Source organism: Clinocottus analis, unplaced genomic scaffold (genome assembly GCF_023055335.1).
Source record: "Clinocottus analis isolate CAN_PGR_092001 unplaced genomic scaffold, fCliAna1.0.p SCAF_15, whole genome shotgun sequence".
In the NCBI taxonomy this organism is placed as follows: Eukaryota; Metazoa; Chordata; class Actinopteri; order Perciformes; family Cottidae; genus Clinocottus; species Clinocottus analis.
The window spans coordinates 16,238,700-16,251,913 of NW_027175876.1; the positions used below are offsets into that span (position 1 = coordinate 16,238,700).

General features: G+C 42.4%; 1 protein-coding gene and 1 long non-coding RNA gene across 2 annotated transcripts; one reads left to right on the forward strand and one right to left on the reverse strand.

The window, feature by feature from the left end:
- Window positions 1–6,690: 6,690 nt before the first annotated feature.
- Window positions 6,691–9,210, reverse strand: LOC137785979 (uncharacterized; the record flags this gene model as incomplete). Its single annotated transcript, XM_068577556.1, has 6 exons — window positions 6,691–7,001; window positions 7,104–7,132; window positions 7,581–7,851; window positions 7,941–8,044; window positions 8,191–8,296; window positions 9,178–9,210. Coding segments are annotated over 6 exons (648 nt in total), but the record flags the coding sequence as incomplete, so codon positions are not given.
- Window positions 9,211–9,373: 163 nt separating this feature from the next.
- Window positions 9,374–11,883, forward strand: LOC137785805 (uncharacterized). The gene is made up of 2 exons (XR_011077534.1): window positions 9,374–11,636; window positions 11,766–11,883. It is a non-coding gene; the product is annotated as an uncharacterized lncRNA (long non-coding RNA).
- The last annotated feature ends 1,331 nt before the right edge of the window (window positions 11,884–13,214 follow it).

The following is a 13,214-nucleotide window of genomic DNA, read 5'->3' on the forward strand; positions in this document are numbered from 1 at the left end:
TGCCAAAAAAGCCAAACTCAAGACTTCAGAACGGCCGGGGTTAAGACGTTGAGGTGACTACGTCCACCTGCTTTATACAGTCCATGTTCTACACTGGAGATTGCAACATTACCGGCAAACATAAGGCAGGTTGATGACGATTTTTTTGCCAGACTCATCCTCACGGCCCTTGCCAGAATATTGTGGCCATAACAGATGAAATAGCAAAAATGTGCAAGAATATGTGGCCTGTTGGGTCTTAAATTATGTTTATGTTGTAGAAAACCTTTAAAGAACATCGATAGGGCCTTAAAAGTGAAAATGCACAATTTATGGTGGTGGAGGTCTGCTGCTCAAAACATGTTTACAACATTACACCAGAGCAAACTCATGGTGGTTCCACAGGAATGAACTTCCTGTTTGTTGAACAACTTCTTTGCCATGCAGCCGCTGTAGCATAATACCTGGCAACGACTTTAAAAGCACACATTGTATTTATGTTTTCTAATAGATTAGTATAATACTGCCAATGTTGTCAGCATGCTGGCTTTCTTCAGAAGCTGAATAGTCAGTTATGATCTTTTATCACCGCGGCTGCCATGCTGTGTGTGTGACACTCTTTCATCATGGTGCAGTTTAACTGTATTCCCTGTTGAACAAAGCAAACCTCCTCAGCCTCAGGGGTTTCTCATGTCTAAACATAGACCTCAGAGGATCATTGTGATCAACTGCAGAGTTCCCAAGGTAGTCCTTTAGTTCCAGTCATGTCTCTCTGTGAATTCACTCTCTGTATTCCAGCCAGACGATGCACAAAAAAAAGAGCAGGAATTCAAGTAATAATATATTACATTCTCAATGAATAAAGGCCATATTCATTGTTCCTTTCATATTTTCTGTTGTAAACACTGATCAGTGGGCAGCTGAGGGAAAACCCTTGGGTGCACAGGCTGTAATGAATTTTTCTCTGGAAGCAGCAGCAGCGGTTTGTTTAGAATAAATAGCAGAAGTGGGCACAAAGCATCAACACCCGCCCTCGCTAAACACAAAGAAAACAAGCGTGCGGCAGCTTCCCGAGTAAACTAACAGCAACTCCAAGTTTGTTGTGTGATGAGTGGAAGAGAAGTGTCTCCATGCCAAATGTTGACTGAAAAGCAGTGGTTCTTTTCAGGATAAACAAGGATGAGAAGGACCGTGGAGCGGCGCAGACGTGTGCTTCGTCTCACTTTTGTAATGGTTTTCTAAGATGTTGTCTAACTTGTGGGACAGTACCTGCTGTCAATATTCAATGTGGTATTTGCATGGGAAAAGTGTGATACCCGGATAGTGAAATGTTGGGTTTGTTTTGTGTTTGTCGTGTCTTTACTTCCTAAGCCAAGCCAGCGTTTCGTGCCAGTGCAGTAAAGCAGCACGGCCTTCATGTAGCACGGTAGAGACTCTGTGTTTCTGACTTTAACACAGGAGACAGAGTTTGTGTCCTCACAGATATGCAGTCAATGTTTGAACTCCACACTCTTTCACAAACCTTAACCTCACTTTGTTTAGTTGCTAAAACATATCTCAACTCAAGTTGAGCTTAACTAGAACTAGAACATGTTAGAGGTGGAAATGATGACTCATTCTGCTGATTGGAATTGTTCATTTTAGTTCAAAGATTTCTGACAGCGAAACCTTTATCTTCTTGATGTTTATTTACCCTCCTATTACCTTTGACCCCAATCAATGTTTGACATCTCTAAAAAAATGATTGACCTCATTTATTTTGCTTCATATTTCATGACTTCCTAGTTGGGAACTGGGTAAACATAAAATGAACATGATGATGTTTCCAACGTCCTGTACACATCTTGTATGCATTGGTGTTCTTCAGGCTGTTTTTGTGTTAAACATATAAGAAATATCAACATTTTACACACATTGGTTTTGGTTCTTTTGGATGATATATTGAGATCACTATAGCATGCAATTGTATAATCTTCAGACAGTTTTAGAGCCCTAATCTTACATAACAGGACTCATTTTTCACCGTTCACCTGAAATCCATCACTTCAGTAAGCGAACGCATCGTCCAAACTGTTCCACTGTCTTCAGACTTCAGCTGGTCCAACTCGTTGTCTTGAGTCTTTACTCTTAATCTGGTGATGCTTATAGTCGGGCTTTCCTCTTAATCTGGTGATGCTTATAGTCGGGCTTTCCTCTTAATCTGGTGATGCTTATAGTCGGGCTTTCCTCTTCATCTGGTGATGCTTATAGTCGGGCTTTCCTCTTAATCTGGTGATGCTTATAGTCGGGCTTTCCTCTTAATCTGGTGATGCTTATAGTCGGGCTTTCCTCTTAATCTGGTGATGCTTATAGTCGGGCTTTCCTCTTAATCTGGTGATGCTTATAGTCGGGCTGGCTCTGGCTGGCCTCGGCCCTTAGTCCTAGAGATCCCTGAGACACACGGAGGTCCTCCCTCTTCATCTGCATCATTCATGTCCCATGATGCATTGTTCCTAACTGGTCTTGGAGTCCTACAGTCTGCAGGTTTCCATGGGTTGGGATTAGACCTGAGAGTGATCACGTGTGTTACTGTGGGACCTCACACCCACTGCTACTGTCAATATCGTCAGGCATATTGCATTAATATTGCTGGTATTATTAGTTATTCTCATTCCATGATACTGCTGCTGTTAATATTATAGTCATATTTGTATTATTACTCTGCTATTATTATATCACAAAAGCAAAGGACGTGGACCTGCATGGTTTCCATCTTGTAATGAATTGACATTAGTCAGTATTTTACATTCTGCCTCCACAGATATCACATTAATCTACCGGGACCAATATTGTTTGAACCAAATTGTCAAATCCACAACGATAAAAACCTTTGGACATTCTTGGGGGGGAAGTGGTGAAGTAAGTAAATATTCTAAGGATACTTGTAGGCCTCTGATTTATTTACAAATATATATTTACAAATATATATATATATATATATATATATATATATATATATATATATATATAAATATAAATAAATATATATGTATATATATATAAATAAATATATATATATATATATATATAAATATATATATTATTATTTCAATTTCACAATAAACGTGTCTTGTTCCAGAGGCTTGAAGAGCATGCATTTGTTTGTTACCATATTAACCGTAATTATACAGCCATTTACATCTGATGAATTTGCATCATGTCGACATAAATGTCTCGACACATAACTCTCAGGACGTTATTTATAGTCCTTTCCTCGTCTCAGTAGAGGAGCCCATGCTTGTGGTCTTGGCAGCTGCTGTCAGTCCAGTGATGTCAAAGTAACTGTGACACTGGTCTGAAGGGATTGCACCAAATGATCACCACCGAGGTGATCATTTAGCACCAGTGTGTGGCCAAAATGATAGGAAAGGAATGACTGTATTATCACCCCGACACATGGTAGTCAGAGGCCTGCAACACCCTTCCACCCAGCTGATGCGGCCCCTCTGGATCCAGGTCTCTTGTCTCTGGTCCCACAGCCTCACATGGTATTATTTGTTTCATGGCTCCAGCGGGAACAGAAGAAGATTTGGTGCAAGACATGTTGGTGGCCAAACCCACGACACAAAACATTAGCGAGGCAACGCCAAAAGCTTTTCTTTGGGATCAACAGGCCTAACTTTTTGGATCACAGCTCCACTTTGTAACCTTGACAGTTAGACCTCCTCGTCTTAAAAAAAAATAAAAAAAAAATATCATTCAACAGAAGTGCTATTTGGTAAAGTGAAAACACCAAAAAAAAATCAGCAAGGGAAGGGAGTGGGGAAAAAAAGACTTTTCAAAGTTTTGATGTTTGACCTAGAAAAAATTGCCGACGAATCCTCTTTGAATTAGTGTTTAGAATTAGAAGCGGCAGCAGCACCGGCGCCTGCCTCACATACAGATGGATGACAGTCAGGTCCCGACTTCCACAGCCACACTCCAGCTTTATTTATCCGAGCTGCCGCGTGATCGTCTCTGCTGTTTGGTCCATTCTAATTAAGGACATTTGAGCAGCTCATTGATGTTTATCGGCCGTGATGAGAGAAAGCAGCCGCCATCGCCCTGAACGCCGAGCGGCTCGCTCACACGCTGATTATGGCTTTACTCCTCCAGCACGGAACCCATGCTGGAAATGATCCCAGCACACACACACACACACGGACACACACACGCATGCGCACACACACACACACGCATGCACACACATACACACATACATATACATGCACACTCACACAAACACACACATAAACACGCATACACAAATACATATACACTCACACACATACACACCCACATTTACACACACACATACATATACACACGCATACATACATACACACACATAGACACACACAAATACATATACATGCACACTCACGAACACACACACTCAAACACGCATGCACACTCATACACATGCACACACACTTACACGCACACACACACACTCAAACACGCACGCACGCACACTCATACACATGCACACACACTTACACGCACACACATACACACAAACACACCCGCATATACACACAGACACAAATACATATACACGCACACTCACACACACACACTTGCGAACACATACACACACACACACTCAAACACGCACGCACACACACAGACACACCCGCATATACACACAGACACAAATACATATACACGCACTCACACACACACACACACACTCAAACACGCACGCACTCATACACATGCACACACACTTACACGCACACATATACACGCACACACACACACACAACCCTGTAGTATTAGTGTGACTGTACGTACATGCACTGCATTGATACAGAACCTCCTATACATGTGTTGTGCTCCAGAAAGCCACAAACACAAACACACACACACAGTCACACAATGTTGTGACAGATGAAATGATCAAATGGCAGCAGAGTGCTGATTACAAGAAGTGATTCACCGTCAACAGATGTTGTGCGATCATAAACAAGAAGCGTTTTGTCAGGGCCATGAATCAAACTGCCTGGCCTAATGCTGCGGCGTGCGTCACACAGCCTCATCAAGGTGCTTTTATTATTCCAGGCAAACTTGTGTTGCAACTCTGAGGAGAGAACCACTGGCTGAAGTAAAGCTCAGATTGAGCTCTTTGATCACGAGCGAGAGCTTCAAAGTTTCTTCAGGATCTAAAACTTTAAGTGCAGCCTTCTTCTGTCAACCTATTTTTTACTGCTACATCTGTTACTGCAACCATTACAGTGCTTTCAGTAATACTACTCCTACTAAATAACTAATAATACTTTTCCTTTTGATTCATGTCATCACATTAAGGGTTCTGCTAGGTCAGGGGTGTCCAAACTTTTTGCCAAGAGGGAAAAATTTGATAAAGTAAAGATGCCCGGGGGCCAATAGTTCCTTTTGATATTTTTTTTTAACCACAAAAGTTACATGAAAATACATACTTTCACGATTAATTGTATTTTTTAAATGACAATGTAACTAAATATAATATAATGTAACCAATTCTGCCTTTCATTCAGTCAGATAACAATGAACAAACTGTATGGAATACCTTACATTTCTCTGAGTTAAATAACATTGTCTCGTAAACATGTTAAACAGGAGTTCAAGGTAATGCAAAGTGGTCTGTTATCATTAAACTTTAAAACAAGTGAATTTTGCCCGTGTCTTTTACAAGATCTTTTTAGAAAAGCAATGGTTTGTGTCACATTTTTTTCTGAGAATAGTGACATGTTATTAAGTGTCGGTCAGGGGCCTCTATCCGGCCAATCACAGGGAAGCAGCGTGCTTGTTCGTAGGGTTGTGGCCTGTGATTGGTGGAGCAGTGGGGGAGGCGGGTGGCTTAGGAGGAAGTGCCGTATGTTGTTGTTGCTGCAATAAACCTGCGAGTTAAGGAGACCAACGTCGGCTCGTCATTACTGCAGACGTTACAGTAGTTTCACGTCATCAACAGCTTCACAAACAGAAACGAAAAAAACTGTTCCTCTGGTTTGGCTTTTACGGCTTTTTAGGTCAAGCAACTCCTCTGTCACGTTCATGTTGTCATCAACTCCTCTTAAAAAAAATCAGTAGTTGTGCAGTGTCCCATGCATCGGCGCTTTCATCACAGGCTAATGAGAAATAATCAAAAGCCGCTCCTCTGTCCCCAAGTTGCTCCTGAATTTCTGACGCTAAGTCTTCACCTCTCCATGCCACGGTGTTGCGTTCCACGCAATGCTCGCCACCATTTTCATGACAGTCTTCAATAAACGCACCTGCAGTAAAAGGTTTGCCATGTTTAGCAATTAACATGGCCAGTTCGTAGCTAGTTTTGGTGATGTTTTCATTTGACTCACTGGCTCTCGTGCCAGGAAGCTTGGAGTTGTTTCACTTTTTCAGCGCGCTCACTCGCTGTTAGCTTGTTGTACGTTGTAGCATGTTTAGATGCGTAGTGTCTCTTTAGAAATTAGACAAACAAAATTGCATCGATTTTCAGTATTGTAATTCCCACTGCTCCTGAAGGCGGCGGCCCTCACCGCCAACTTTTCTCTTTTTTTTTTGCCGTTGCCATGGCAGAAATGATTGGAGAAGGGTTCGCAGCTCAGGTGCAGAGCCAGAAGACATTAGAATGGTGCGGCCACCGTGTGGTGAAAGAAGGAATTACACCTTTAACGTTTTATGATTTATTTATTCTGACAGAGCTGGCAGGCCATAAATAATATAATATAGGATTGAAGCTGCGGGCCGTATGAAATCTGGCCGTGGGCTGTGATTGGCCCGCGGGCCGGACTCTGGACACCCCTGGGGTAGGTTGTCGACATCGCCGCAGACCCCTGACGCCCTTTAAGTGGGCCGATCCCCGCCCTGGCGACGCAACATGGCACTAATGACAGTGCGCCCCGGTGGACAATCACATCTCTTTAAAACACACCTCCAGAAGCAGCCACACGCCAAAACTCTTGTCGCAAGAACTCCTGCAGATCCATTTCCACATTGCGCCTGGGAGGGAAATCCACCACCACAACCTAGAAATACACAATATATGTTCAGTGAGTTATTTTCTCCAAATGCCAAACGCAAAGCAGTCCTCCTGCCTCATTTTCATCTCTGTTAAGAGTTGCGCATGCCCAGAACTGATGGTGACTGGGTCCGCCCACTAAGTGTCAAAAATAAATCTTCCATAGCAATGTGCCGTTATGCTAGCTCAGTCAGTGCACAAAACCGTCTGCATTGGCTTCAAAACGATCCGTTTTCTCTTGAGAAGCTAATGTCAACAGTTTCTTTCGGTGTGCACCGATTTTCCAGAGATAGCTGTTGCTCAAGTTCCACTAATGTTCACCACCTCCATTGTGTACAAGCCATGCCAGCTCGGTAGGCTCCGCGTGCAGTTCCTCAGCACGCAGCGTTTCCATTAGCGAGGTACTTAAGTAAGCTAGCGCGACGCCAGCACGGCGCTAGCATGGCGTGCAGTGTTGCTGTCTGACTGTTAATTTCGTGGTGAAAGAGAGAGATAGCGCAGGCGACAGACACGCAAGCGCAGTGTAAAGCTTGGAGAACAAGCAGTGCCGATGCCGGCTGTTAGCATCGGCGCTCACGGTACTTACGATAGCTCAAAAAAATAGGCATCGTCCATGTTTTGAAAGGTACCGTAAGTATCGGTTCTCGTGACACTCCTATTGCAGTCAGACTGCTGCTTGGAGCCATCAGGACCACAACACCTGGAGCATGCAGCACGTCAGCATTCAGCACCTCGGTCCGCAAGAGCTTGGCACAGGCCTTAGGAGAAGACATGACACCAACGGAAAGCTCTGCTGGCACTTCCGCAAAGCCATGGGCAAAGCTTTGCAGGTGGGAGTCTCCTACTAGCAAAACAAACTAACACAAAAGGGAATTTTTAGTATTGGCAAACAAATACTCCTACATAAATCCACTACTTTCATGGTAATTTGTCACAACAAATATACTTTTCTGTTTGGAGACCCATCAGGAATGACCAACTTGTGTTGCTTCCGAGTGAAGATGGAAATTGGCCATGGGATCACTTGATGACAACGTCCTGTTCCAAGAGCTATTATGGAGTGGCATGGAAAATAAAACAAACATTATGAACATAATAAAACATAATCCATTTTGACATAAAGATTGTAGACATTCCACAGTCATGCTAAAAAAACGTGCACATAGGACAGCAATTAAGGAAAGCAGATGGCTTACCCAAAGAAACAGGACGAGGAGGTTGAGGAGTTATTGGCACAAGCTTGAAGTCAAGCAGCCTCTTCTTTGCAGCCGTAGACCAACGGTAACCACGTCCATGTGGTATCTGAAAAAAAGATTTGGAGCATTGATTGTTATTACTCACTATGGCATTAAGAGACATCTTTAACAGTATTTCATGACAGATGATTTCACAGTGTAAATGAATGGCTTCTCATATTTCTCAAAAAGGAAAAGTGGACATGTGCACAGACACGCATTGAAACACACAAACTGAAACACACACACACACACACACACACACACACACACTGAAACACGTTTACACACACGTTCACATACACACACAACCCGCGCGGTTAAAACGTGAAACATAGAAAGCTTTCATCCCGGTATCACCGAGGCTATAGGACGCGAGTGAGCTCCTACTATTCGCCAGACATTTTCCCGGGCTCACGGCAAACTAACGTGACCAAACTCCGTGCTTACCCACGTCGTCACCGGCCGAACAACCGGACGAACAACCAGCCGACCCACCGGGAATCTGTCCAGTTACACCGAGTATCCAGTACGTTCATGTCAAACAAAAAACCGTGAGCTCAGACCGGAAGAAGGCCTGTGATTGGTCGACAAGTCATAAACAAAGCCTCTGATTGGTCCACAGACTCACGAGGCGCGCTGTAACGGGACTACTGGAACAATGTAACGAGATTAACGGCGCATTGTAAATAGATTACCTTCGTATTGTAACGATATTACCGCCGCGTTGTAACAGGATTACCTGCGCATTGTAACGGGATTACCGGCGCTGCAGTTTAAGGTTAACCGATCAATCGCTAGAGTGTATAGCTAGCATTAGCAGCTAGCGATCTGTATAAAGTGCTACTATATTAATAATAACTGTTTAGCTACAGTTCCGGTACGACTATGTTTAGAGTAAGAAATAAATCAAATGAACAAAGTCTAGTTAAAATTAAGTGAACCTACCGGAGACGCAAAGAAGCTCCTGGTTAGCGGATCTCATCATGGCTCTGCGTCGGCAGACTGCCGTACGAGATCTCGCGAGAAAAATTCAGAGACAATACCTGAAATCTCGCGAGATTACGTTACTAAGCGGCTTTGATCCAAAGTCGATATAAAGAAGGACTATATTTGAAGTAGACTGTTTTTGACTCCAACCTTTAGAAGTTTGGACCTTTAGAAGATTGGACTCTACTGCAGACTTTTCGTCACTTTTTTTTTTCACAATTTCTTTTTACAAGTTTTAGTTATGGCTGGTGTGTATCTCAGAAGTCTGCTGGAGAAGTTAAGCGACGTGGATAAATGCAAAAGAGGATTTAAGATTTCTGAAAGTGAAGTAGGAACAATGTTTGAGCATCTTCAACTTGTGGAGATTGAACTACAAACATTGACTGTCGAAAAACATCTATTCGAGAACATTTGTTTGAAAATGAAAAAGAAGAGTCATGGCGTTTTCGGCAGGAGGATGCAGGAAAGACAAATTGAATTAGAAAAGATGAAAAGGAAGTTCCAGGAATCTCAAATAGAGACACGTTTCTTCGGAAATATTTTTGGGAGTATCGGAGCCCCCAGATTTGCTGCTGGCCCAGACGCTGCTGGCCCAGGCGCTGAAGACTTCTCTGACGGGGACAGCTCAGATAACGCACAAGCCGCTGATGCTAATGATTTGGACGACCTCTCTGAGGGTGAGGACTTCTCCAGCATCTTCCCCACTTCCACCACCGACCCACGGGGAGGCACTGAGGGGGACGGCGCAGACGTTATGGCTGGTGTGTATCTCAGAAGTCTGGTGGACAAGTTAAGATACATGGATAAATGCAAAAGAGGATTTAAGATTTCGCAAAGTGAAGTCGGAACAATGTTAGAGCATCTTCAACAAGTGGAGATGGAACTACAAAGGTTGAATGTCGAAAAACATTTATTAGAGGAGATTTGTTTAAAAATGAAAAAGAAGAGGCTTGGCAGTTTCGGCAGGAGGATGCAGGAAAGACAAATTGAATTAGAAAAAATGAAAAGGAAGTTCCAGGAATTTCAAATACAGACAGGTTTTCACAGAAATATCTACTGGAATATGGGCGACACCAGACACGCTGTTGGTCCAGACCGTGCTGGTCCAGACCGTGCTGGCTCGGACGCCGAAGACCACTCTGAGGGTGAGGCCTCCTCCCGCATCTTTCCCAATTCCGCCACCGACAAATGGATAGTCACAGAGGGGGACGGCGCAAAAGATGCACAAGCTGCCGACGCTGATGACTCGGACGACTTCTCTGAGGGTGAGGACTCCTCAAGCACCTTCCACACTTCCGTCTCCGACCAATCGGTATGCACACAGTGGCACAGCACAGACGACGTACAAGCCGCTGACGCTCATGACTTGGACGACCTCTCTGAGGGTGTGGACTCCTCCAGCATCTTACCCACTTCCGCCACCGACCAATGGGTATGCACAGAGGGGGACGGCGCAGACGACGCACAAGCTGCCAACGCACAAGCTGCCAACGCACAAGCTGCCGACGCTGATGACTTGGACGACCTCCCTGACGGTGAGGACTCCTCCAGGATCCTTGCCACTTCCGCCACTGACCCACGGAGATGCACTAGGGAGTACCGCGCAGATGACATACAAGCCTTTCACGGTGCTTCCTCCGGGTGGTTCATGTACCAATTCCCCGACGGCCAAATGAGCTTCTTCTACGACCCAGCTGCCGGCCAAGATGGCAAAGACATGGCGCTGCCTGATGATCAAGTTTCCCACAACAAAAATTAGTAGTCCCAATCCTTTTGGGTTTCTCCTGGTGATCAAGTTTCCCACAGAAAAATGTTTTTCCCCAATCAATTGGATTTCTCCTGGTGATCAGGTTTCCCACAGAAAAATTTGTTGTCCCCAATCCTTTTGAATTTCTCCTGGTGATCAGGTTTCCTACAAAAAAATGTTTTCCCAAATCCTTTTAAGTTTCTCCTGGTGATCAGGTTCCCCACAAAAAATGTGTTTTCCCCAATCCTTTTAAATTTCTCCTGGTGATCAGGTTTCATACAATAAAAAAAAGTGTTTTCCCCAATCCTTTTGGGTAGTGAACAGGTTTCCCTCAACAAAAATTAGTCGTCCCAATTCTTTTGGGTTTTTCCTGGTGATCAGGTTTCCCAAAAAAAAATGTGTTTTCCCCAATCCTTTTGGATTTCTCCTGGTAATCAGCTTTCCAACAAAAAAAAAAGGGTTTTCCCCAATCCTTTTGGGTAGTGAGCATTCTTAGTATTCAAGATGTATCTTGATTAAAATCAATGAGTTTCATCATCAAAGATATTCAAACACATGTAGACGAGTAAAACATAAGTTTTCCCTCAGAATTGCGGTGCAGTAGAAGTAGTATGAAAGTAAAAAACCAAAGTACAAGTACCTCAAACTTCTACTTCTATGAAGTACAGGTGTATCCTTTAAACCTGTTATTAAATGCTGCAGGTCTTGTGTATGCTTAATGTGTAAATATGTAGTTGTTGTGGACAGTTCTTCTGGATCAAAGTTCATCTGTTTAGTTTGTTTAATGTTTCACTCGAAGACATCGGCCATGAGTTAGACGTCTGGATCTCTGTTATATAAAACAACATTATATAACACATTCATATTCAACAGTTGGATTCAATACAATAAATTGGCTTTCAAAAAGAAACAATAAATGTATGTTTTTCATTTTGACTTTATTTAGCTTTAACTCACTTTGTCATGTTTTATCGCACTTTGGCTCGATAGCGCCGTTCTCGGCCGGGCGAGCCGGCGACCCGCAGGCGTCACCGACGTGCTGTGGAGCGAGGGCCCGCTCACAGCATTAATATTACATATAATAATTCCTAATTATATGAATCATTTCTGTCATATTCATTCATTTAATGTGCAGTACCGTTGTTAATTCTGTACACATGCATAGCTGTGTTGTACTGACGTTGCTGAAGTAACCTGAATTTCACTAGATATGAATATCAAAAGCATCTACAGAAATTTTAGATTTATATTATCAATCCCTCTCTTTACATAATTCATTATGTAATCTTAACAATAATATAAAGCACATTATGGAAATCTCTAGCAACAAGATGAACTATATCAGTAAAATACAATAGGCTACATCAGTTATGACTATGTGTGTTATACATTTAACAGAGTGGAAATCTCTAACACCTTTAAAACTGTTACACACATTATACTTGTTATAATAGAAAACTAACTAAACTAAACACCCCCTAAACCCAGGAACTTCTATAACCTCTGTACTAGAGAACCGTTGTCACTAGGTATTTGTAACCCTCACTCACTGGATAACTCTCTATGGGATATGGTCAACCATTAGCTCGTTATATGTCCAGGAAGGGTTGGTCTAAGTCGCTCTCTTCTTCGGATCCATTGATGTCAAATGAGGTGGGAACAAGCAATGATTACAACCATTTAAACTAATCTATTCAATCACTTAGTTATGTTATTAACAATCATCAGGAACCAATTGTTGATTTAGTTGATCCTTCTACCTGTAAATATTTGATTGGATTATTTATTCTTTATTACACCATATCTAGAAAAAAAATGTAAAAAAACGTAATAACATGAATTTATTACACATAAGAATCACTTTTATATCCCTGCCCCTTGATCCTTTTTCCATTATTTACAACTAATTAGAATACTTTGATATTCATATAGGTTTCCCTTAAAATTTTAAATCCTTGACATATAAGATGTTCTAAACAATCATATTATCTGTACTTAAGTGTTATTGTTATTGTTCTTTCACGACACCTCGAAATATTAATGACCAGTTGCCAAAGTATTTAGATTTAATCTCAACATCGGCCCCTCTTTTAGCACTGTGCTATTTTGCTGTCTTTCATAGTGACATTATTAAAAGAACTATTCGAAATTTGGATCTATCGTTATAATAACCTACGTATACATACTCCCCCTTTTGCTAAGTTACCCCAGTAATTTAGCAAACTGCAATGGAAGACAGCGCCTTGCA